General features: G+C 39.0%; 1 protein-coding gene and 1 long non-coding RNA gene across 14 annotated transcripts in view; both read left to right on the top strand.

Moving 5' to 3' along the window:
* The window catches only part of dnc (phosphodiesterase dunce), a 161,790-nt gene that overhangs the window by 86,436 nt on the left and 47,990 nt on the right, over window positions 1–27,364 (top strand). For 2 of the 12 annotated variants that reach the window (XM_068283574.1, XM_068283572.1), the window contains exon 1: window positions 25,253–25,357. The exons of 5 other annotated variants lie outside the window; for them this stretch is intronic. Coding sequence is in view for 4 of the 7 variants with exons in the window: in XM_068283570.1 (XP_068139671.1) it covers window positions 9,990–11,230 (1,241 nt within the window). In the remaining 3 variants the exon portion in view is untranslated. Of the gene's footprint in view, window positions 1–9,935; window positions 11,231–20,733; window positions 21,680–25,252; window positions 25,358–27,364 lie in introns of those variants that run through there. 5 more of the 12 variants (XM_068283570.1, XM_068283569.1, XM_068283571.1 and 2 more) reach the window with 5 other exon arrangements.
* Window positions 19,999–20,337, top strand: LOC137571889 (uncharacterized). Of its 2 annotated transcripts, none has more exons than XR_011031495.1 (2): window positions 19,999–20,015; window positions 20,290–20,337. It is a non-coding gene; the product is annotated as an uncharacterized lncRNA (long non-coding RNA). The 2 variants fall into 2 exon arrangements; XR_011031496.1 differs by lacking the exon at window positions 19,999–20,015 and adding an exon at window positions 20,026–20,155.

Genomic DNA, 27,364 nt, shown 5'->3' with positions numbered 1-27,364 from the left:
CTATTTGGATGGCTCCTGCTTACTAAATACTTGCTTGTTCAGCACATAGTTGTTGACCCTTATTTGTATTTGTGTTTGAAAGAGCCACCGAAACACACACTACACACGTCGAGACACATACACACAGGCACACACACACACATAAACATATAAGGTCGCCTCACTCTTTCACTTTTATCTCTTCTTATGACGAGGCGTTCAAACAGCTTCCGTTTCCGTCTCTTTGGCTTCCCTTCCTTTTGACGTTCCTTTTGCTGTTGTTGTTGGCGTCTGGTCTGGTTGCCACCTCGTTGAACACTTGAGTAGCTACAACAACAACAACAGCAACAACAACTACTACTAATGCCTAGAGAGGTACACACAGAGGTGGAGCTGCGGGGTAAATGTAGCAGAAAACAGTTCATAATTTAATTAGTGTTGGCAGCCTCGTTCCACATTTTCATCGTAATGATAATAATGATGATGATGATAATACTGACGATGAACTGACTGAAGTAGTGCACAAACAACCGAAAAGAGAGCGAGTAAGAGGTGGGGGAAGAAAGAAAAAAATACAAACTTAATTAATAATTATAATAAAACAATCTTACGCACGTTTCGTATGCTCGTATTACAGATAAAACAACAACAACAACAACAGAAAAGTAAGCCCAGAGAGAAAGACAGTAGCTTTTGAAGACGAAGGCCCAGATGATCCCTAAGGGGTTAAAGTGGGTCTCTCTGTCGGTCGGTCGACAAGAGAAGCAACATGGAGTTGGTAGTTAAGGACGGGAGGACACATTAATTTTTCTCAAGGTGGAGTTTGAGGCCTTAGAGGCATCCTCAGTGGAAATGTCTGCCGGCCTAACTAATGAGGAGAAGAGCATTTCTTTTTCCTCTATTCTCTTTCTCTGTCCCTCGTCCTTTCTGTATTCTGCTTAAATGAAAAACAAATGAAATATGCATGTGAAAACAAATATTTTCGACTTTTTTGGGGCGCTCGCAGCAAAAGCGAAAGTAAACATTGGCTAAATGTTAAAAAAAGAAAAGAAGAAAACCAAAAACAAAATCCATACATTTGGATAATTTGTGATGGGTTCCAAATGATACCCTATAGAAATCCCAATAAATAGATAGATGCAAGGATTCTCTTTGTAAAACTATGTGAAGCCAGTGGTTAATTTGATACAATTATAAGTTTTTAATTTTTTGATAGTTAACATATTAATGTTGTATTAATGCGATAATTATATCGCCCGAGCTAATATACCCGATTAATTGTCTGTCTGGCTAATAGGGTAACAAAAATAAAAACAACTCAAAAAATACAACAAATTTTTGTTTTGAAGTGAAACAAAATAAACATAATGTTTAGAAAGAGATGGCGAAAACAAAATTGGACAGAGATAGCTGCAAGGCATATTAATATCTATGTACATACATATATGTAATTTAATATATTTACAATTATAAAGTGTTTTAAATTAGCAATTCGATAAAGCAGCAATTCGTTAAAGTCCTTCAGAAATGGTGCATAAGAGACCATTTTCAGGCAATTACGAGAGTGCAAGCTTCAGATCAATCTTTTAAATGAGTCAAATCCACCATGAATGGAAAAATAACTTGTTAGAAAATTTATAAAAAAGATTTAAACCGCAGATGCCCAATTTTGAAATTCTACGTACTCTATATGAATGTCGTTTTTTTGTTCTACTTGCTGGCAGCTACCTGCTGCTACTTGACTGTATAGTTCTTATAGATACAGAGAGATGCCCAGTGAAGCAGATGCTGTGGCCTGGGTGAGTGTATGTGTGTGTAATACAAAGCAGATGTGCGGTAACTTTTGCAACAATTTGTGTTCCTCACTTCCCACTCGAAAAGAAACAAGAAACGAAAAAGAAAAAAGAAAACAAAAACACATGACATCTTGTAATAACTTTTGGTTATACCCTATATGAAAGCATTACAATTTCTTTCTTAAGAAAATGCCCATAATATTTTGATACACATATTACATATGTATAGGCACGCAAGCCATCATTAAAGTGACATCGCCTTAAGACCGATGCAAAGATAATGGAGACTTATTAGAAAATATACAAATGACGCCTATTTCTCGTTGAAATCGGTTTCAATCTAATTTTCCGAGACCTCGGATCATATTTTAAACAATTCAAATTTTTTAGAAAAATAGGGTAACAAATTGTTCGTCATGGGGAGCCTAAATAAATGGAAACAGAGTCAAAGAAAGAGAGTGAGATATAGAGAGAAAAAGAGGGAGAGAGAGAGAGAAGAGAAAAGCAACCATTAATATTTTGACATTCTGTTCTATCATTATTATTGCTCTTGTTGTTGCTGTTGTTATGGCTCTTGTTGTTCTTATTTCTACTTATATAGTTTCGAGTGACAAATTATGCACAAATACAATTTTCTGCTTTAGGTCCCCGAAAAGCTCGCTTGTTATTCATTGAATTATTATGTAATTGCCCCAAAGAGCCAAAACCCCAAAAGGTATGCTACGGCCAACAACAACAAGAACAACAACAAACGACGACAAAAAAGAACGTTAAATCGCCTAAAAATGCCACAATATTGGATGTATACATGTGTGTATATACATACATACATATGTGGAGTGCCTATAAATATTTTGATAGCAGAAATAAGCACAGAGAAAGGAACCAGAAAAAAAGAGCAAACCCAGCAACATTCACATTTACCTGGCCCCACACACACACACTCACACACACTCATACACACTCTCTGGATTCATGGCAAATTCAACACAAAGTAGGTACAGTGGACACTATTCAAATGCAATCGAACAAATTGTAAGTTCATTGAGATTCACTATCAGTTTATTAGGTTTCAAGTTTTAATTACAATGACAATTTTCTGATATAGTGTACTATTAAACAATTGATTGAGTTTAGCATATTTGGTTGGGTTTGAGCTATTTAATTATTTTGTAACCATTTTTGTTTTCGGTTAGGTTTCGTTTATTGGGTAAAAATCACTGTAGCACAATCAGCTATAAAATCTCCCAACCTATATTTGTACCATCACCTGCTGCTAACCCGCTTCCCGCTGTTTTTAACCTACTTCTCTGTATCCTGTCTCTATCTCTGAACCATTTTGCATCTCTCACAGGCAAAAGGTAAATGTTTGAAATGCGTCGCTTGAAACTGTTTGCATTGTGTGTGTCACAGATACGGGACATTCTCCATTTCTATATATACATACATACACAAACACATACATATGCATGTCGGTGTGTGTATATGTGTTTATAGAAGGGGCGTGTAGGTGGGTGAGTAGAAAAGTGGGTTGGTAAGATCAACGGCATCCGCACAATGAGAGTCAGGCAAGTTCGGGGTCACACAACGGGGCAAAGTCATGATGTGGCCTCTTTAAAGCTTTGCTCTCTTTTTTGTTTGTTCCCTCTCGTCCTTTATCCCTCCTGGTCTCTTTTAGCCCCTTTTGCATTTTGTTTTACCCTTTCCATTGGTTCTCCACCTCTTTTTACCTTCTATTATTTTTCTTCGGGGTCAGCTTTTATGTGTGCGCTTGTGTTTGCTTCTCTTGTGCGCGCTTGCTTCGTAATTCTTTCAATATTTTTTGCCCTGGGCTGTCAATTGTGTCCCCGCCTCCCAGCCCACCATTCAACCATAGTCGCTGCCTACATTCTGGCATACCAAATTTCACCAAAATATATGCTAGAATGGCATGGCATGTGACCTCACTCACACTTAACCGCCGCTACTGCCTCGTCTTGTCCCAAGGAATGTAAGGAACAACTGACTGGCTGACTGACTGATTGAATGATTGCTGCTTACGCAACAACAAAAAAACCACCGAAAGCACCAACAACAAAAGAGAAAAATGGCCAAATGTAGGGGGTTTAAGCTGATTTTCCGTTTTTTTTTTTTTTTTTTTTTTTTTTTTTTCGTTTCTGACAGCAAGAAAAAGAAACACAAAAATGGAAATGTCATATTCAATTTCAAGCATTGAAAGCACCGAGAATTTAGCACCGATTCTTAAATACCCAACACTCCTATCGTAAACCGAGTGCTGATAATCGAAATGATCCAATGTGTATCGATATCACCAATTGTTCTGAAACTAATTTTTCCATCAAAGCTGCATTTTTAAGTTAGATACATACATATATAAATATTCAAAGGAATGACTTATTTTAGACAGTCAATTGAGACTTTTTACAATCGAATTGATTGAATTGCTATCACATCAAAAAATATTGAGTACCTATCATTTCGTAGTCCCACAAGAGAATATTATAGTAATAATAGTACATCAACTTTAAGGTGATAACATAAAAAATTGCATGCAATGGAGCCATTTTTGTTGTTGGGTGCCTGCAGCCGAACATTGAACTTATTGCATGTCAAAGTTTTTCGCCAAAACCAAAATAATAACTAGAGGGAGAAAAAGTAGAGACGATTTCTTTTGTACAATAATTTGCCTGTCTAACTGCCTGTGTGTGCACACATACATATCAATTGTTTCGACCCTGTGGATGAAATTCACCATAAAAATGAAATTTTTAATTGATAACCCTAAAGCATAATGAATCTCTCGGCTTTAATCAAAAATTCTGTCAGCTTATGACTTGGTCATTAAAACGGGTTGACCTTATATAGACCGCTATGGTGGAACGTGGCTAAATAACCGCCAAGATAAACAGACCGGTGACCATACCAAAGAAGAGCAGAGCCAGAACTTACCTCAAACCAACATATAAAGTCAGTTTCAACTCAGCCCACATCATAAAATTGGTTTTGCGGCTATTGTGACCTTCTCTTTCTAGTCTTACCTGCCGACATCTATCTTTCCCTGTTCCTCTCTCACTCTCTGCCTTCTGTCTCTGGCTTTGCCTGCCTTCCTTTCCATTGTCTCCGTGTCTTCATGAAATTGCTTTCAAATTCGCTTTAGCTTTAACTTTAACTTTAAAGGACTCTAGGAAGAACACTCACAATAAATTAAGCGAATTTATGGGTTGCCCATTTTTTCGACCTAACCCCAATCCCATACCCAAACGTCAACTTTAACTTTCAACCCACTCAACACGCATCCAACACGTAGCGCACAATTTGCTTTTACCACTTTCGCGTGCCCGGAGAATTTGAAGTTGGAAGTCAACACGACTTCCTGTTTCTTGGGGACCTTTGTGGTGGCTCTGTTTTCTACACTGCAGAACAAACGCTGTCCAATCAAAAGATCGATCGCCAAAAAACGCATTGAGTTTTGTATAATTTGTCTGACGCAAAAGGCTTACATTACATTGTTGATAGTATATTCTTGTATTTCGCTCATTATCTTTTTTTGTCGGAATGAAAAATGTGGCTTGGTTATGCCGCCTATCTCTCCATATAGACAGTAGCTTTGTTTTGTGGTATAGTGTATATTTGTGTTTTGACACAGGCATTACACTAAATACTTTGCCCCAAAACCTTGCCACCATCTCTTATTCGTTTTCTAATTTGGATACTTTCTTTTCCGCTAGCCTGACCTGGCTTGTTCTCGTCGCCAATTGGTGTGTGTATTTGTGTGTTACCTTAAGACCAGTGGACCAGAAGCCAGGACAGCACAACTTCATCAACAGCAGCCAGCAGCTAACACCACTTTCCACTCCACTCCACATTCAGCCGGCATGCCACATCTCTTCTATTGCTTTTTGGGCTTAAATAGGCTTAAGTAATGTGCTCAGAGAGTGTGGTATGGCAGGACGTGAACTTGAAAGCGAAACATAGGAAAGATGGAAAGAGAATCATAACGAGAGGGTGGAAGTCAGAGAACAAACAGAAGCAGCTTCCACATTTCCAGTTTATTTCCCCCAATCCCGTCCCCATCTCATTTCCAGCTTTCATTTATACGATGCGGCATTTCATTATTAATGGAACTTTGATTAAATTGCGAGGCCCTCAAAAGATTCCTACCCTCTATCATCCAGCTCTACCCGCTTCCAGATTTTACTTCCTTCTTTTTTGTTCATTTTCCCTCCTGCGGGGCGCACATATTAAAAATTTACGATGACAAATTTACGTAAATAAGGCGAAGCGTCTGCCGCATCCGGTCGAACTACAGGCCATATGGGCATACTTCTCCTCTCTCTCATCAGTGCCACAAATCGTGTGCAACGCTGCAGAAAAATTAGATTTGCAACTTACCCGATTATCACTCCCTAGACTCCTAAGACTTTCCATTAGTTGCATGGTAATAGAAAGGGCGGTGGGCAGTTTCAATTGGAATTATAATATTATAAAACTTTTTTTTGAAATATTCGTTTCAAAAAGCCGCCAAAAAACGACAAAAAAGGATAGAAAATAACATTAAAAGTTCAATTAATAACCTTTTGGCCTCTGTTCCTCGCTCAGTTGACCTTCAGCTTGAAAAAAGGTAAATTTATTAGCTGCTGCTTTATCATTTTCTTTATTGGTTGCAAACGCTTGCGAAAGGTTCTGCAGAAGGATAGCAAGATATAGAAGAGAAGTGTGAGTGTGTGTGTGTGTGCAGCGGAGGAGAGAAAACTGGTGAAATTAAATAAAATATCCTTGCATCTCACATTGGGCCAAGCCAATTTCATCCATTCCCAAGGCCACTGTGAGGAAAAGAGCTAAAAATAAAGTCGATGCAGAATGACGTTGAAAGTAAATTAACACACAAAGAAGGGGGGAAAAAGAAGTCCAAAAATGTCTAATTGGGGAACTGAATAAGCATAAAATGTCAAATTAAGAAATACCCTTTTCATGCTTGGCAGAATGTGAACAATTTTCATAAATAATAACTGCTTAGATTTACTTACTAAAAGGCAACTATTGGAAGGTGTAAAACGATTTTTGAGTTTAACTGCTAAACAGTGTAAATAATGTCAAACCTTGCAGGTGCTGAAAAATGTTTAGACAAATTTCCAATAATTGTTTTGCAAATTTCAATATTTGTTGTCATATTTAACTAACCGCTGCAAGAATTACCACAACCAGAGCATGGTGGAGCTTGATTACGCATATGACCTTGGCCCTTTGTTGTGAGGAAGAGAGGCGTGTGAGGTAGGAAGTATTTATTTATTACTATTGCCTACTTATTGGCACGTGGAGAAAGTTCACAATCGAAACTGGTTAAGAAATTTTACCCTTCTTACACTTATTTTACAATGACAACAACAAACGCACGGATACGAATTAACCGAGAATTGAGCAATTACTTAAATTGTTAAATTTTCACAAAAGTACTAGATTCTTTTGAAATCTGTCGGACAAAAGTCGAACAATAAGCGGATAAATAGAAAACTTAAAGCAATTTCAGCTGATTGATTGAACTTATTATCATATCAGACCGGTAATCAATTTAGATTCTAGTCGCAACAATAGGAGACTATAGTTTAGAATATTGCATGCATAAATATTACTCATACGACCTGTTTGCGGGAAACATAGTGAAAATAAAGTTTCATTCAAATTGTCTAGTAAGGCCTGGTCAGAGATTCAGTTTGCCCATATCCCGCCTCATAATGTTGATAAAAAAAATTCGAAAAAAAAGAAAAACCAGAACAAAATAAATGAGCACTCACGTCGATTGTGATCAAGATGGGTAGTAATGGGTGCTGAAGAGGCGGGTGCTAGCAATCAACACATGAGCTTATTGCTTTTTGCAATGTTTGCTGTAAATGCAAATTGATTTTCTTCCTATTGTTGTTGCTGCTTTTGGAGGGGAGGTGGGGCGATGGAACAAGATTGGCAAGCAAAGTAAGCAAATCAAATATGCTCTCTACAAAGTCTAATAAATAATGGCACAAGTGGCAGGGAAGGAGAGCCATTTGCTGTGGCATAACATGTAATTGTAATCGAAAGGATGTATGTGATATAAAATTAAATTAAATTAATTTGAGTTTTCTACTTCTATTTAAATGCGAAATTGTGGTAAAAAAGAATAAGAGGGTGGGGACAACATTTCAATGTTTGTGCGTGTGCTGCCAATTCGGTATAATGAAAAACGAAACTTTTGCATCTCTTTTGCCATCTTTTGATTCATTTTTTTTTTTCTTCTTCGTTTTCTCTTTGTGTTCCCCCTCTTTTTGACTTTTGTTTTTTTTTTTTTTTTTGAGGGCAGAGGAGCTTGCAATTACTTTGAGTGCCACGCCCACTTATGGTGACTATGGAGCTCCAAGCCAAAGGTGCAACAAAATGAAGCGAAACAGGGCAAATCATAGCAAAGTGTGGTGGGTTGCGGCCCGCTGTGGCCAAATGGTGCAAGGCGTTGCGAATGGGCCAAGTTCCCGACTCGCCTCCGTTGAAATTTTCACGCCTAAGCTAGGCCATTTGCATTTTCAATTTGCAACAAGCATCTCTCTTTGTGTTCATGTGTCCAGTATCTCTCTCTCTCTCTCAGTGTTAAAGCCATGGAATTGCTTTGCTCAGCGTGTTTCCTTTCTCGTTCATTGTCTGTTGTGGGAGCTGCTATTGCCGTGATATTAGATCCATTCGATCGATCAATAACTTAACGATGTCCCAAAAATTATGCAAACAAGACGTTTTTATTATAGTAGCATGTCAAGTAAAATAGAGGAAATGATAAACTCTTAATTTTTAAAAGTTGACAGGCAAATCAAGTGGAAATGATTATGTTAATTTTCACTGGAGATTAACCGAATGAATGAATGAATAATCCATAAAAGCTGAATGGGAAACAGTACTATCACATCATTGATTCCATTATTGGCAACTTCAAGCTGCGGTTGATTAGCGGTTAAAGATAAAAGACACATTGTAATTAATTTGCCCTACATTTTGTTTTCTCTTTTCGTTTTGCCACCCATGACATCTGCACAATTGTTTGAAGTGATTGGTTTATATTGATTTTCATTTACTGCAAATTCACTTCAAATTCAACATCAATCGACTCCATATCCATCCATTTGATGGGTTAGTGTGGGGTGTGTTACCCAGGGCAACGTAGGATATGTACATATATATTGCTTCCACATTGGAAGCTTTTGCTGTTTGCAATTCCTTGTTATGTTGCTCCGTACTCTGCTCTGTTCTGTTCCGTTCTGCTTTGTGCCAATGTTGTTGCTTTCAATCAAACCAATTTAAGCGTTGCGCAAACCGGTGATGAGGAAATGGTTAGGGCACATCCGCACATTCTCATCGTCATGAAGCGGCATTCAAGCAAAATCGTTTAACACTCACTAAACTGCAACCCACCTCTTTCCCATTCCGGCTAGATCTAGCACTCAATTAGCCTTTTTGCTGCACTTTTCAAACTTTCTTTAAAGGAGTAAAATGAATCCACAAGTTAATTGTGCAGCAACAATAAGAAAGCAACAGGAAGTTCAAGAGCAGAGAAACAACAACGAGTTTCTCGACTCTTCCTGTTGTTGTTCAAGTGTCAGGAAGTCCCCCCCACTCCACCGGCATGGCCTTCCTAAGCTCACGCTGTTGTCCTGTGAAATGCACAAGGAACAGCAGAGAAACAAATTATATGAAATTGTTCTTTGTTAAAGTATTTTCATTTAATTTTGACATGATTAAGACCTTTTGTTGTCCGAAAATGTTTTAAATGTCGAAACGAATTGGAAATGCTTTGAAGGTATTTGTAAGATGTATAGAATTGTTAGGTTAAAAAGGAAAACATATTGAGCTTAGCGATTGTTTTCTTTGTGGTCACCAATTAATTGATCCCATCCGAATACTGTTTACTCGTGTCACCATCATTGGAAGTCTTTGGAATATAGTTTTCAGTATTCCGTTGTTCCTTTTCGTTTTGAAAGAAGTATGAAAAACGACACAAAATGAATGAGCAATGGAGGAGAAAGCAACAAGGCAAGAGTTTCCATTGAATCCACATATTTTCTTTTTTCAACCCCACAAAAAAAAAAAAAAAAAAAAAAAAAAAAACATTATGTTTGTCCTTTCCGTAGACAAAAACAAACAAAGAAAACCACCACAAGAAGAAGTGCAAAAACCAAAGAAAAGCAAACAAAAAGCAACGAAATGTCTGGCAATAATGGCAATAGCAATGGCAGTGGGGTAGGTGGTACAACTGGTGCAACACCACCCCCACCGCAATATATTATAACAACACCCAGTGAAGTGGATGCCGAAGAAGTGCGCTCTATGACCGATTTGGATATACACTCACCGGAAAGCGATGACAACGTCTTTGCCGTTTCCAGTGAACAGCAGCAACAGTTGCAACAAATGAAGCAAAAATTCAGCCAGACACAGAGTAGCAGCAGCAGCACAAAGACAACCAAAGTGGCCACAAGATCCTACTCAGTGACAAGCAGCAGTATGGGCACTTTGCAACAGCAGCAGCTACTGCAGCAGCAACTGCAACAACAGCAGCAACAGCAACAGCAACATCAGCAACAACAGCAACATCAAGTACAACAGCAACAGAAAATCATGTCAAGTAGCACACGCAGTCAGAGTCTGCAATCGAGCTCAATTGTAGGTGAACAAATTGTCGGATCCGTGGGGCACGGTATGCTTAACGCAGCAGCTTTGGCCCAACAGCTGAAAGCGCAGTCATCCACATCGATTATAACCAGCAGCAGTGAGCAGCGCAGCTCGAGCACGAGTACACGTTTTCAGCTCACAAGCTCCAGTTCATCCACACAGCAAGCTGTAGGATCGGCAGCACCGCCGGTTGCGGCTCCATCCTCATCGACCTCAGCAAGTAAAACAAAATTTCAAAGTTTCCTACAACAGCCGGAGGCACATGGCTTTCTCACAGCACATCAAAAGCATGTTCGACAATTTGTACGCTCCACATCGGCCCACTCGGAGGCGGCTGCCAGCCAAACTCCGGTGAGCGGTGCCCGGCCAGAGAAATGCATACGCAGTGCTTCAACACAGATCGATGACGCCACGGCTGCTTCGGGCGATGTCCTTCTTGGCGGCGATCATCCAAGCACGGGTTCTGCATCGGCCTCTGGTTCAATGCATCTCTCCATGTCCAAGCTAGGACTGCAGCAATCGTCATCCATACTGATCTCAAAGTCAGCGGAAACCATTGAAATGAAAAGCACCACCTCATCGTCATCGACAGCCGCCGGGATGCGTACTCAATTGACATTGAGTGGCGGATTTCTAGCCCCACCCAATCGAAAGATAACCATCTTGAGTCCCATTCATGCCCCGCCCGGGCTGCACGATATGCTTAAGCGAGCGGGCAGATCGCCCCTATCCCCAAGGATTAGTTTTCCCGGCAGCGAAGTGGATCTATTTGGGTGAGTTATCGGTCCTAAAGTCGTTAACACAAGAAAGAATTTTTGAATATTTCTTAAACCTTTAGATGGGCACAGGGCGCAGATTTTCCCTCGTCTCGGAAGTGGCACAAATGTCCGCCGAGAATTGAAATATTCAAAATGACAGAAAGATAGAAATACGACCTTCTAGTTCACTAATTGTTATCTATTTTGTTTTTGTTTTTTTTTTTTTATGATACAATTCGTTCGACATGTCAGCCGGCAGTGGCAATCTGCTGTGCTGTCTCTCGGCTCTTCCCTGACATGTTGTCAAAATGCCAAAATTATTTGTCATAGTCATATAATTAAATTTAAATGTTTTTCTCTTTCTGATTTTTGGGGGCGGAGCGGCCTGGCAACGGCGGCAGGCAGAGGACCGATCCCACAACCCAGAGCAATATTAATAGCAGCAAAAATTTAATGAACCAGCCGCGTAATTGCAGAAGAAATTTTCTTCATTTAAGTTAACAATTATTGGAATTAAGTTCTCTCTTCGGTCATATTTAATTTACATTTCGTTTTTTGTTTAATTTTGTTCTCTGTCATCCCGCCATCCATAAAAAGAAAGAGAAAAAATTAAATTATGCGTGAGAAGAAAATTAAGCACCGAAACTGAAATGAAATCAGTTGAAACAATTCACACCCTGTCTTAACAAAAGGCTAAGCCAAGTGGATTCAAAGCTATCAGATATTGGCTCAGTCATCATTTAGTAGAGGGTAAACATCTGCCGACTCTTAACGCTCGGTTTAAGCCATTTTTCTCATCAATTATAGGGCATGGGCACTGTGAGTGAGTGTGTGCGGTAAGGGGAAATGCAAGGAGAATGAAACTTTGTGGTTAATAGGAACGTCAAGTTGACAATTGTTTTTAAATATTTACCTATATATGTATAGATTATTATATAAATACGTAGTAATTTTAACTGGCAAGCTGATTTAATAAAGTGAAAAGACTTTGAAGGGCACTGAAACTTGGATGGGAATAGGTGACTGCTACGATTTCACCATCTAAAAGAGACTAGTCATTTTAGGCACAGAAAAAACCATAAGAATAAAGCCATTAACCTAATATTTAATCACTTGCACTCAAGAAGTACAAGTATAAGGTCATAGGGCTGATCACCTTTGGGATGCATTCCCAAATATTAAGTTAGTGTACAGATCACATTGGGACAGATTTTCTTCTATTTTTTGCTCACAAATTTTTAGAAACATAGATGTCTATTCTTTATCATTACGTTCCTTAAAGGTTGCGTTGGGTTTAGGGCTTTTTGTTGAACATTTTATTGGCATTTCGTTACATAATTTCACAAGTATGTAAATATGTGCATAATATCTATGTATATCTTTTCGACCGCATTATATGCTTAGCTTTGGCCGCAGATCCTAACATTTCAGCCTCTCCTGGCACCCATCACTCGTTGGCCCCTCAGTTCCTCGCCAAACTTCCATCCGCTCGCCCTTCTATGTGTGTGTCCACATAAATCTCTTTAAGCTCAAGGCTCAACTTTGGCGCTTTATGTATGCGTGACTTATGTTTACAGTTTATTTATTATTAAAAACCTACAAATAAATGGGGCCAAAAAGCAAAACAACGCAAACGCGCCAACCCCCTCTCGAAAAACAGCTGAAAAACAACAAAAACATTTTGTGTTTGTTTGTTTTTTAAAGAGATTTAGCACAAGGGACTCGTTTTTCCCCCACACCCCAGGGGGGAAAAGATGGCGGGGTGGTGTCCAACTGAAACCGACTTCATTTATATGTGTCAAATTCGCCCTATGCCAAATTAAATTTTTGCAAACAGAAAATCAAGTTGAACTTGAACTTGAACCAAAATAAAAACCAAAAAGACTAAAACGTCAAAGTGACAAAGAGAGCGAAAGGATAAGGACAAACAAGAAAAAGGTGGAAAAAGAGAGAGAAACAAGAGAAGAATACTGAAAACGTTGTACTTTATCCCATATCAAGGGGCGGAAAATACGAGCCCAATCTTTAAGCTCCCTGGGGGATCTAATGACCAAAAACGCAGCCCGCATTTTTTATGCTACCTAAAAAACGACCCGAGTCCCTCCTCTACGAAATGACTGTCTTTACTTCCTCGTCTGCTTACTATGATTTCTTTCAAAAGCAAAGATATACATATCCATTAAAATGCCAAGTAAGACAACGAGTTTAGCGACTTCTAGTTTTAATGAGGCAAGCCATATTACAGATTTCTCAACAGTTATGGCCGACGTCGCTGCTTATCAATTAAAAAAGGATACAATTTGGATAAAAGGAACCGAGAAAAGATTCACTTGGCTCTGGGTTACACTTTTATTTATTTAACTTACCCGTTTATTCCATTCTATTTTGAACGTCTTCGACATAAAAGAGCTATGATATTTGATTCATATTTTGAAAATACGCTTAAGACGCTGTTAAACTAAAGTATCTAATAAAACCTTAAGGTTTGGTCTGTTGGGAGGGGGGGGATCAAATCGATTTTCGAATTCCTTGTTAATTTGCTCGTTCGCCGTGACAACTTTGAAAATAAAACGAGAAACCTTGTGAGAATATTTGCTAACCGAGGGCTTAACGCAATGGGGAAATGGGGCGAACTGTAGGCGGGGAGGAGGGTGTTGGGAAAATGTCAAATGGGGTCTGGTAATGGTTGAGTTGGGAGTGGGTAAACCCTTTCCAGACATTATCGCACGCTTAACAATGTTTACATGACGTCGCGTACCTTGTGTTTGCATATTGTATTCTTGTCCTTTACTCGCGTTTGCGCTGCATACTTTTAGGCGCTAATGAAGGCGTATTTGCTCCCACTTCAGTTAAGCGTTGCCCGGAAGCTTAAGAGGTTCAGAACATGTAAGCGTTCCCCCGTATTTCTCTGTCATAAGTTGTCTCTATCTCTTTCAAAACTGAAATTTTCGTATTTACTTTCTGTTGAACCGTTGAATCAAATCAAAATTGAAGCATCGAATTAAAGATGTACTAATCATCTGAGCCTTCTAAGTCTAAATCAAACTGCCTAAACTGTTTTTATGTAATGTCAATTGTAAATTGCCTATGCTTAATTTCTAATTTATGTTCTCAATTGCTTCACACTATTTGGCAAATGTAATAAACATACAAATATACATAACATACAATATATTTACTATTATGTAATTAAAAAGAACTTCCGTTAAGCAAATTTGCGATAATTGGTAATCATTAAATCAGCTTAAACCAACTATTAATTAATTCATTACTTCATCTATAAGTATACCCTTTTGCAAAGGCTATACGCAGCTTATGGAGCCCTAGAGTTTTCGCTTTTTCTTTCGCTAGTTGGTCATCATTTTCAAAGCGCATCTTCAAATCGATATCAGAGCAACTCTTTCAGAGAGTCTACCCTTGAAAATGAGATTGGCTTCATTTGATTTGTTAGTCCATACGTATGCAACTAAAACTAAAATGGAATTGTATTTGGGTTAACACCTAGTTGTTTAAAAATTAAAAATGATATTTTTTACCTAATTTTTTTGTCTTGCGAAAGATTAATATGTACATATACAAATGCAAATACAAAAAAATATGTACACATGTATGTATGTATGTATCTCTATTATATAGTTGGTATTTTTGGGTACGTTTAATGCCTGCTTATTACATTTCTCTTTCATTTGGCACCTTCAATACCTTTTCTCAGGACCCACTAATTTCGGCTTATTCGTTCTAATGCTCGACAAACCGCACACATACACCCACACGCACACGCAAATCCATATGTATGGCGACTTACATATACACACACACAAACTATCCGCAAAGTATGCAGCACTTTTTACTTAGCCACAGCACGTGCGGGCCAGTGAATCGTAGAGAGACCTTCAAAAACGCCACAAGGAACAGGCCGTAAAACAGAGATACAGTGAGCAAGAGAAACACAGAGAATGCAAAAAAAAGTGGGCATTTACCTTTGGGATTTACCGTTGCACCTTCATTTTAAGTTATATTTTTTGTCGTTCTTCCTATGAAGTACATTTTGATTCCTATGCTGCATCTGCAAGCTTATCTGAGGACTATTTCTCAGAAATTTAACAAAAATGCGATTTCAAATCTCTGTTATATGAACTTCTTTTAGTTAACAACTATAACTAACTAGTTACACATTAAATACATATGTATGTACATAGTGGATAAAGTATAAACTTTCCTTAGTTAACCATATAGAATCGGCATACTGATTATATTTATTAATGTAGCTTAGAAAGCCACCTAAAGCTCTTCACAAGATGGCGCTGTACCCTGACTATCCGTTTCCCATAATCATGGTCTCTAACCATTTAGCTTACTGCTAGATGGCGCAAAAGACCAATATCCCATAGGCGGCAGTGCTATGCAAAAGCTTAAAAAGTTCAAAGAGCAGTGAATCCGGCGAAAAAACGACGGCGAAGAGCAAACATGGCGCATGCGAAACAAATTTAAAAAGTAAAGCGAATTGTTTGGCCCGCGCAGATTCAATAATAAGGTTCGTTCGATTTGGTAAATAGGATTTTGTGACTCCCATTGGGAAATATTAACAATGAGTATTAGCATGAAAAAAATAATAAGAATGTCAGTTCACGTTCTAAATTACTTTCACTTACATTTAAATTTTAAGACAGGGTCTGATAAAAACTCTCTCAGTCTGATGGAGAGTGTATATATTAGATAAACATTTTCTTATGAATTTTTCATTATTGAAATTTAAAAATTTACTTATTTAGTCTCTTTCTCTCAATTTTTGTCTTTACAGGTAAGTTGAACTTTGACCTCTGATTGATAAGAAGACCCTGGATTCCCTGGAGTATCCAAAGGTCGATGGGGTGTGGTAAGCCAAATGAAATAGCCAGAGCAATCAAAAAATTCATTGAACATTAACATTTTTGGGCTTATATTCTGAAATTCAGATTAAATTAAGAAAAATTGCGTATACGCAACATGCAACTGGTTGGCTGGTTGTTTTAAGTGATGAAGGAGGTCGTGCGGGGGGTTTATCGCAAGAAAAAACAATCAGCAGCAACACGTTGAACCTTGGCATTTTTTAGTTCATGGTTTTTCTTTTCGCTTTCATGATTAACTTTTGAGGGCGAAATTTTTTCGCAGCTTGTTGACTTGCCTGCCAGCCCCGCAATCCTAGCGGCGCCTACCTTCCTGCTGCCTGTTTGTTTGTTATGAAGCGCAACTTTTGCAAAACACAAAATAAAACCAAAAAAAAAAAAAAAAACAGAATGAGGGAATAAAACGAGAAACGCATGCAATTTGTTGCCTGACGGCCACGCCTTCACATCCGCCCTCGCGGCACTGGCCAGAAACTGCAGTAAAGTTTACTTTATGTCAGGCCAAATATCATGGGTTTGAGTGTCGGATAAGGACGGTCGTTTGGGTGAGGGGAACTGCATGTACACGCACAGCAGGAAAAATCTCAAACGAAAACCAAGTTCAAAATACAGGAAATTGAACTATGAGGAGAGAGAACAGAAAAAAATAAAAAAACGTGACGCACAAACAAACAGACTGTGGAAGGATAACAGTTTCCAATACACAGAGAGCAAAAGTTTACTCTCTGACCACTTTAACTACAAATCTATGATCTGTTATTTAATCTTTGATTAATAACGGGGCAATTGGCCCAAAGAAATATGTACATCAACATCAGCCAGTGCTTTTGTGCCAGACGCTGGCTTTACTTACAGATTTAAATTAGTTTAATTTTGCTTAGTTAAGAGTATCGATAAGTCGTTGCTTTGCCCATCCCAGAATTGAGTATTTAATGCCCTCGCAAAAAGCTTTTTGTAGACAATAGACGGGCTCGTCTGTTTAAGGGGGTCTAAAATACTTCAATTGAGGGTTTAGTTTCCCATAATCCTTATCGACGGACGGATTGTTACAAATAGTTTTCCCCTTTGAATATCTATCCATCCATCCACCTAACCATACTAATCCCTCCCCTTAATCTATCGTATGCAAAAAATACAACAAAGACCAAAAACCTAACGCCTTAGTTTTTAGTTTTGCCTTCTATCCTTCTTTCCCACTGATGTTTGTTTCACATATCACAGTCAAACTTAATGTGAAGTCAACTACTTAACAATAATAAAAAAAGAAACAAATCGAGAGAGGAAATTTGAAGCCTTTTGAACTTAAAATATTCCGACAATAGGATTTATTTTTATTTTCCTCTCTTTTTTTGTGTTTTTTTTTCGAGTTATCTTTTTCCTTGGCAATTTCTGTACTTTTCGTGTTCAATTTTTAATGGCGAGATCTTCTTTGCCACCTTTCCTGCTTTATTTTTCTGTAACTCATTTCTTGGCCTTTCACTTTTGCTTGAAAGATCTCGGCAGTTTTATGCAAATGATATGACTACAGAACGTTATCTCTGAGGTAACGGCTGGATGAGCTACGCACAAGATGGGCACCTGGTGTCCATCAAAATTAGATGCCTGTAAAAAGTTGTTCTCCTTTTTTTACGCTCTTTCTCCATAGTATTTGTTTTCTTTTTATATTGCTGTGCCTTTTTATTGTTGTTGTTGTAGGTGCTGTTGTTGTTAACAGCAGCAATTTTCATTTGAGGGAAAATGTCCCCATCTTTGATGGATAACTTTTCAAGCACTTTTACAGGAAAGAGAGATAATTGCAATGCGAGCCCGCGGCTCGCTCTTAGCCCCATGTATTTTGTTTTTGTTTTCATTTTTATTGGACCAAAAAGAAATTTGAAACTTTTTTGCTTCTACCTTGGCTCAAAACAGAAGCTGCGGCCGCGGCCGAGTTCGAGGCTAAGGCTGAGGCTAAGGCACCTGAGGCAAACTTAAGAGCTAATAGCAAAATGCCAAACAAAAAGGTGAAGCAAGAGCAAGTGCAGCAATGGATAATGTGCGGCATAAGTTACCCCAACCGTGGACAAAATTAAACTCAAGCACCAGCAGCGATAGAGGCAGAAACAGCAGCAGTAGGAGCTACTAATCTTGCAATCAAAACTGCCTCATGCCATACCAGTTAAGCTAAGGGAAACTTATTACACTGCAAAACTAGGAATTGCTTTGATTATAATTTAACACCCAGCAGTCCGTTTTGAGCACCTCCCATCTAGATTGTTTGGAAACTGAAATTACTTGCATACTTTTAGGCTTCCATCTTACTTTGAGGACAACTCGTCTACACTAGAAACCTGTGCATATTTCTTCGAAAGAGAAACGAATGACATTTGGTTTTAGAATATTGTTTCAACTTATAACAAGATCATTTTTTTTGTCAATAATTTTGTGAGAAACAGGAACAGGAAACTACATACATGTACATATGTACAATGTACATACATACATATGTACATACATTCGAACAAATCTCACGCTTAAGTTTCTGCCCCATCGTGTTCCATGCCTCTGCCATGTAAGGACTAGAACTTTAATCCTGAATTGTGTTTACTGGTGTCGTTGTCAAGTCAAGATGTAAACCTCTTAGAAAATCATTGCAATGGGTGCTGTTCCCGCTGATGCTAGTGAACGTTGCCGTTGCCGTTGTCGCCGTCGCCGCACCCATCACTTGACCCAGCTTTAGGCTGGCTCAATAACAAATGCAAATTCAGTTAAAGTGCCCAAAGAGCTGTGGCACCAAGGGGTAAGGGCAGTTGGGAATGGAATGCGTAGATGAAGTTTTCAAGTGCAATGCGCAACAACAACAACAACAACAGTAAGAGCAGTAATGACTTTGTTGTTGCAGACTGTGGCGCAGCGTCGCAGTGTATGGAGCGTCCTAAAAGAACTCTTCTTTTTTTATCCTTTTTGGTTGTTTTTTTTCGGAGAATTTTTTTTTTTTTTTTGCGAAATTTGAGTAGCAATAAAACAGAGCGCGCAGCTTTCTGCGCACGCAGCGGCAGATAAAGAGAGAGAGAGAGAAGTCCGGCCATCTTTCTCTCTATCCATCTCTTTGGCAAACAAAACTCCTATTGTTGTTGTTGACATTTTGTTCAAAAATTGATAAAAAACAAAGGCTAACAAACAAAAAACAACCCAAAAAGTTGTTGAAATTCAAATATGAATTTATAACTTAAAAAGAAATATGCCAAAAAGTCGACTACTATGTTTGCGCATTTCATTCAGAAAGAAAGAACCAAGTGCAAACGGAGTAGCACGTAATTACTCCTTAGAAACACTTCAATAGGTACATGGGCTACATTTTAATCGAAGTGAAATGTTAAATATTGTTGTTGAATTCCACTATGAAAGTATTGAAATCTGATAAATACATTACTTAACTTGCTAGGGTGATGATAGTTGGAAGACTTTAACTAATGTTAACCAGAAAGTTCCATTTTAAACCAGCACCAACTAGATTTTCTTGCTCTTCTAGCTATAAAGCTTTTGATTCCACCAAATACGACAATAATACGATTTGATCCAATAATTACAAGTACACAAATGTAAACAGTATTGAATGCATTTGGATTTGACACAACTCCAATTACTTGAAACACACGCTCAATTTACAGGGTAGCCAAATGGCCAAGTATAGTCGAGCGAATCAAAGCGATAACAACAGAGAGAGAGAGAGAGACTTTTAGTGTGGGTGATAGCAGCGCAGTCGGCGTCATTCAGTCTCCATACAGCTTCCGCTTTGGCGTTTGGCTTCCACCAGCTTTGCAGCAGCAGAGCGCTTTTGTGCGTAGTGGCTTGGTTCTTCGTGTTTTGGGGTCTTCGGGTGCTGCTTTGGCTCTCTTTGTGTAGTAGGCGTCCAGTGTTGTGCGGTCGCTGCAGCTGTAAGCATCGCCTAAAAGTGCGCGTCGACGGCAACGGCAACAACAACGACGTCTACGACAACGCCACTTACCGTTACACATTTACGCGCGTCTATACCGCGTTTCTGCATACACATATTTATATACTTATACATACATATGTACATATATATATAAATATATATATATATATATACATGTGCATACATATGCGAGTGCATGTTAGAGACAGCAAAACACAAAATAAATCTGCATATTTTTATTACATATATTGGGCTTTTTTTTTTGTGACAAGTTTTTTTAAGTGCTACCCACGTGTAAAAGAATACAAGCAAAAGAGCAAGAGGAATACAAGGATAAAAAGCGCAAAAGTGGTGAAAAAAATAATATTAAATAATTCAAAATAAATTGTGCAAAAATAAAAGAAACAAAATTAAGGATCATAAATCAAAGGCAGCAGCAGTAGCAGCAAGCAGCAGCTGCACCAGCAGCAGCAGCGGCAACAGCGCTTATCAAATGCCGCGGCCGCGACGTCGACGACGCGCACTGCGTGCGTGAGTGCGTGAACAAGCAAGCGAGTGTATTAGCGTCCGTTCGCCTCTCTGTCGGTGTGTGTGTGTCTGTGTGTGTGTGTTATCGTTCGTGAGTGTGTCTCTGTTCCTGTGTGTGTGTGTGTGTGTGTGTTGGCGTGTGTTTGTGTTGTGTGTTGTGGCGTCAGTGTGTGAGTAAAAAGTTAGTGAACTGGCGGCCAAAAGTGACGACGTCGTCGCTGCTGCAGGGCGTCAAAGGCGCAGCCAAAGCCTGACAACAACAACAACAACAGCATCAGCGCCATCAGCAACAACAGCAACTGCAGCCACACAAACAACAACAACAACAACAGCCACATCAGCAGCAGCAGTAACCACAACAACAACAGCAACAAACACACAATTTAGATCAAGACACTTGCTAAAAGCCACAGCCAAAGTCAAAAAGAAGAAAAAGTGGAAGCAAATCACATTTTTGGATGACAACCACCAACTGCATCACGATCAACCTTTATCACAAACAACAACAACAACAGCCGCAGCAGGAACAACAACTTTTGCACGCAAACGTTCCACTTGCAGTGCACCGCCCATATTGGGGGGCAGCAGTAGCAGCAACACAACAACACCAACAACAACAACAACAACAATTAACCCGCACTCTCACACGCAACATTCCTCATCCGCTCGTCGGTTGAGTAAGTTTCTAAAACAAACGACAAGAGCACAGCGCAACGCCATTGCAATTGCAACAGCAGCAACAACAACAACACCAACAGCATCGACAAAACCAACATCGGACATTAGCAGCAGTCAAACATATGCTGCGACGCGTCGCAAGTCATCAGCTGCCTCGATCATAGCTGCTGCAGCCGCCACTAGCTTCGAATTGTGCTCAACCAAATCGAATTCACGTGATAAAGATTCAAGTCGCCACAGCAGCAGCGGCAACACAACAACTGGCAACGGCAACAACACTGGAGCCACCGAGGAGGCCGGTGGAAGCAACAGCAGCAGCACTAGCAACACGAGTACAGCAAACACTGCCACAAGTGGTGCATCCACATCAACTTGGTGTGGCAGTATCAATTTTTTGGTTTATATGGTCTGCTCGTTCTGTTGTTGCTGCTACAATTTTCGTAATTCGCCAAATAGGTGAGTTCGGAATACCCCTCACCACACCTACACCTACACCTACACCCACACACACCAACACCACTACCACCACCAAAGCCACTACCCCCACCACATACAGACTAATAATAATAACAATAATAATAATCTCACCTCAACGCAATCTATAATTAAGTTGTTGAGAATCTCTATTCATTAAGCAGTATTATTATTTCCGTTTTTCCGTGTACCAATTGTTCAATAAAGCATGGAAACGCAAAACGCCAAATGGGATTGGCCTGTTGCACAATTTCCACTACACCCATCGACGGAGAAAGATCATGTGATTGATTCAATTCAAAGTGAGGCACGAGTTTGCAAATAACAAAGATTTACAATGCTTAGTTTTCGGTGTTACTTCCATGCACTTCGTGCATTTTGATTGATTTCGATTCTGAACCTTTTTCGGGTCACCCGAAATAGTAATGCTCTTCTCAAATCATATGTACATACATATGTATATACTCAGGATAAAAGTAAGTTTTCTGACGAAGTTGTGATTTCTGATACTAGATTTACCTAATTCAACACTCATATGCAACAGATGAGAGGTTGGGAACGTCCACCTGCACAGCAGTACTTTTAGTGCTAGAAACCGAGCAACGAATCCTCAATCTGCTGTTACTTTCTCTTCTTGAGAGGGCGGTGGGGGTAGAATATGGTTGTCATGGATTAATTTACTTGGGAGTTGTTATTACTTTGCCCTGCTCGTTCCAAGCAGAGAGAAGGAAAAAGAAAACAGAAATCTCTTGTCACACATAGCGTCATAGCTAACCAGCCATCCAGAGGCAGATGCTGATACGGACTAAGGTGTTTCCAAAGAAGTGCCATGCTGCTGATGCTGGTGCGGTTCAAAGATTAGTCGCTTATCGCGAGGTCAAAGTTCAAGGTTGACGCCCCCCATTTCGAGAACGCACGAATTTGCTCTCCCCCTTTTGATTTTGGCAATTAGCATTTGTCGCCAGTTTTTTTTTTGGCATTTCTTTGCCGTCTTTTTCCTGATCTCTGGTCTTCATGTGTATTAATTGCGTAAAATGTAAATCAGCTTAACTTGTCAAAGGCAAAAAACATAAAACAAAAAACACAAAATAAATAAAACAAATGAAAAAAAGACTCTAAAAAAAAAAAAAACGCCAGCACTTAATCTTTGTGTCGACTTTTCCGTACCCTCGAAAATAAAATTAAATCATTTTATTTGATTCTATTTAGAATTCTCTTAGAAATTCACATACCCCATTTGTGTATAAAGTGTATGGAGGGTATCAAGCTGATGAAGAAGCTAGTAGCTGTCTCTATTTCTCTAGCTTTCTCTCTCTCTTTCAGAGACAAACTGTCTCACATCCTCTTTTGGCGGCGTTCTACGTTTGTTTTTTTTCCCTCTCACACTGTGTCACTGGCTCTCTCTCGCTCTCTTTATCTTTAATTCTCTCTCTCTCTCTCTCTATGTGCCTATTGTTCTTTTGTCTGGTCTGCAGGGGGCCTGGTCCGGCAGGTGCTTTGTTTTTGCTGTTGTTTCATCTGATAAGTATAAGCGGCGGCGATTGTGACGATTGTTACAGCTGTCGATGTCGCTGCCGCTGCTGCTGCTGCTGCTTCTTATGGCTGATAAGAATTCACATAGTCGGCTCGCTTTGTAGCCCACCCCCTGTCGGTCAGCCCACTGACCCTATCAGCCAACCAGCTCTCCCCTTCCCTGGCCGTCTCCATAACCCATTACCAGTAAATAAAATTCAAACCGACTGCATTCCGTTTTATCACTGGGCGATAAATGGGCTAAAACAAAAGATTAGTAAAGCACCAAGAACCAAGAACAACAAAAACAAATAATAAATTAATAAAACATGAACAGAAATTGTTTGTAAAACGATCTGACATTGATCAACAACATACATATGTATATTTTAGTTTCTGTTCTTAAGTTAAGATTTAGAACAAAATTTAATTTTTGGTTAACCCAATAAATAGGTTACTCCACCACTGCCTATTAATATAGTTTATCGATTTGAATTTACTTTCCGGACCATCCATTGCTTGGAAACCACCAACAATTATTGCACCTTAATTTTTAATTCAACCGATAAGTTCCAATTATCAAAGTCGTCTATACTCGGTACGTCATGCTGATAAAAAAAAATTCAATGATTGGCAAATTGTTGGAATAAAACTTCATATTCAGCTTGGCAAACATTTGGCTATAATTAATATACACAATTCCAGGAGGGGAAAACTGTTAATTAATTCACGTGATCAGTTAGGTGGATATACATTGACCACAACTTAATCGTCATTGCAATACCCTACACTTAATCAAATGATCGATCTCAGTTGGAGCCTCGATAAAGATTTTCATGAAGTAAACTGCCGTTTGATAGAGTTCAGGATGTCACAGGATTTCTTCATTTGAAATATGACAAATCAGAGCATTAAAACAACAACTTAGAGGAAACAAAGTGTCACAATTTTCCAACAATATTTTTCAATCATTGAATTCAATTGTTATCATGTAAAGGTTTTATAAGATAATCAACTATTTTTTTCAATTATTATTATTTTTTGCAAATTTAAAGTTTTTTTTGTCATTCTTTTTTTAAAGTTTTTGAAAACAGACAAGAAGAAGACATTTCCTCTTCCTTACGTTTCGTTTCCTTGTCGTTGTCAGACGACGCTCTGTCTGCTCTAGTCAGGCTCAGTCTCAGTCTCTGTCCCGGCATGCTTGTAATTGGATTTCCGCTGTTTAGGCTGAGCAGAAGAGCAAAATGGAGAACGAAAGCTAGAGTAAAAGGGGGGAAAAACAATAAGAACAGGAACATAGCGAAACGGCGTGAGCGAGTCGCTGCCTTAATGATGAATTTCAATTCGAAGACGAAGACGACGACAACGTCAACGACTCTCATTACAACTTTCAATTTCAAATGACAAATGCGATTTATATTTTACTCTATAGTCAGGGTATATTGAGTGTGGCGAAAAAGAGACAAATAAAGTGACTCAGGTGGAGATCATACCTAACCTGTTAAAGTATTCGATACCAAGATTTACGAGGAGAAAAACCTCAGGAGTACGAACCTTTATGTAAAATACAGGGTATATAAAAAACGGTTTTGACGATTTATTTTAATTTCTCGCCCTCTATATTCTTCTTTTGCTTTGTTCATCACGAAGCACCCGAAAAGCAACAGCACCCCAAAACAGCAAATGCCGCTCTCACGCATGGCGCTCGCTAACTCCCACTATCCCCAAAAACATATTTCTTTCTCTCGCTCGCTCTTTGGCGCCCCTTTCTCTCTCTCTAGCTGTTCTACATTCGGCCCTTGCTTCGTTTCTTCGTTCGTTAAGTATTAAATAAGATAGAGCAGCAAATTTACTCTCATTTGCATTGCAATATACCGTTAAACAAATGTTAGAGAGCGGTGGACCGAGACATCGACGAGACTCTCGCCCACGCTTCGTTCTCATACTCTCTCTTTTTCTCACTTTCTCTCTCACTCTCTCTCTCTCTCTCTCTCTGACATCTATGCGATTTCGTTGTAGTCATTGAATTTGTCATCGGAGTGTCGTTGCGCGCCTTCGCCTCGTAGTTGTCGTCGTCGCCGTTCATGTTGAACGGTTGTGTCGTCGTTTTTATCCACATATTAAAAACGTATAAGCAGCTTTTTGCACGTAAAAACCCCACTAAACAACAGAAAAAACCAATTTAAAATTTATAATAAATTTTCAAAATGGAAACGAAAACCAATAATAACAAAAAAAAAAAGCAAAGTGTTAAAACGTCGGACTGAAAATAACGAATATGAGAAAAACTGCAATTACTTCAATTAATTATTTTCAAATGCACAAGTGCAAATTATATATGAAAAGCATAAAACAAGTGGAACGGACAAACAAAACAACAGCAACAGAGCGAGCGAATAAAATAGAGCGAGAGAGAGAAAACAAAAGAGATAGGAGACCTACGAGAGAGCGAGATAGCGCACAGAAAAGTGAGCGTGAGAGAGAGCATTTGGCTATAAGAGAGCCAAAAGTGCAAAAATAGCAAAAACAAAAAAACCAAATGCCGCTCAAAAACCAAAAACCTTTCCAAAGAAAACTATACTTTTTCTCGATTTTTCCCTGTTTCTCTAGAGCTTTTTATTTAAAAACAAAAACCCACAGCAGCCGAGTACCCCCATTCTCCTTTGGGTACAGGCCTACATACGACGACTTTCCCTGCCCCACCCCGGCCACTGCCTCTAAAACGTAGTAACAATCTCCAAACGCGTAATGCAACAATTCAATGAAAAATCTTTGAACGGGACAAGTACATGGCCCGATTTGCCAATGTCTATAACACAAATACAAGTGTACACACCAAAAAAAAAAAAAAAAAAACAAAGTAAAACAACAACACCGATAAATTGCCAATATATGGGCTTTCGGTTCTTAACGTATCCAAACCCCACCGACCCCTCATCCCCTCACCGTTTAGCCAACATAAACCCCCCTTCATCCAACCGTCTCCACCTTGCGCCATTCGACAGTCCGAATGTTGTCGCGTGTCTGTTTGCTTGAACAATTTGTTTTTGTATTTGCACTTGAGACTAAGAGTGACGCAGAAATTATCAAAATCGTCAACATGCCAATTCGACTCGTGTAATACACTACATGTTTGCTTAAGCTTTCTTTAACTAATCTAAAATTATTGAAAAATTGCAATTCTCATCAACGACATACCGTTTACCCTTCTATTTTAAAAGGTGCTACGTTTGGTGGCAACGTTTCGCTTAGGTTTATTATTTTGTGATGGATGTACAATTTGAATCGGAAATCATACGTACTCGAATGCGTCAGTTTAGTTGTACCAAAATGTGTCCGCTCCGATAAAAAACACTTATTGTGAGTTTATAATAATAATAATAATTACTGATATAAAACATTTAGCGATCGTTTTCGCAGCATAAACTGGTCTTATCGTTCTATATTTATATCAACACTCAAGTTTTATCCATTATAGCTTCTATATTTAGTAGATATGTATATACATACATACATACAAGATGTATAGGTTGTTTTTCTTTGCCTGATACCCTTGTCAAAGCGAATGTTTTTGAGCTTTTCATTTTGGGATCTCTTGAATGGGATGTTGGGTTCTTGCACTTGGCTGACTCTAAATGCCACGATAACATCTCCATCGCACCCGAATTGAGTCTCTCCTCCCCCCTACACACCATTTTGAATGAGGGCGTCTCCCTTAAATTTCTATTTCAACTAATTTGATATCATTCTGGCACTGGTTTTTCTTTACTCTGCTGTGTTCTACTGTGCATTCAAACGAAAACGAGAAGGAAAATCAAATCAAATCAAATTGAATTTTCAGTCAGTGAATGTACTGACTACCATCTCCTTCCCTTTGCCACGTTCCACTTGCCACATCTCTACTATGCCAGAAGAAGACAGCCCCATGCAGTGGCATTGGCAGCGGTAGCGGCGCTGTTGTCGCTTTTCTCCATTCGCATGCACAGTGACTTAGAAAAGTTTAACTCCATATCCACATACCCAAAGCCGGCAGCCGGCGCTAAGAGCTTCAGGCTGGTCTGGTCAAGAATAATTTTATCTACCTAGTTATTTTTGCAAGGAGCTAAAATTCTATTTGCTGCTTGGCTTGGCTTCGCTCCGCTACCACCACGCACA

Source organism: Drosophila tropicalis, unplaced genomic scaffold (genome assembly GCF_018151085.1).
Source record: "Drosophila tropicalis isolate 14030-0801.00 unplaced genomic scaffold, ASM1815108v1 contig_158, whole genome shotgun sequence".
Taxonomy (NCBI): domain Eukaryota; kingdom Metazoa; phylum Arthropoda; class Insecta; order Diptera; family Drosophilidae; genus Drosophila; species Drosophila tropicalis.
This window is presented reverse-complemented; position numbering and strand designations above follow the sequence as displayed.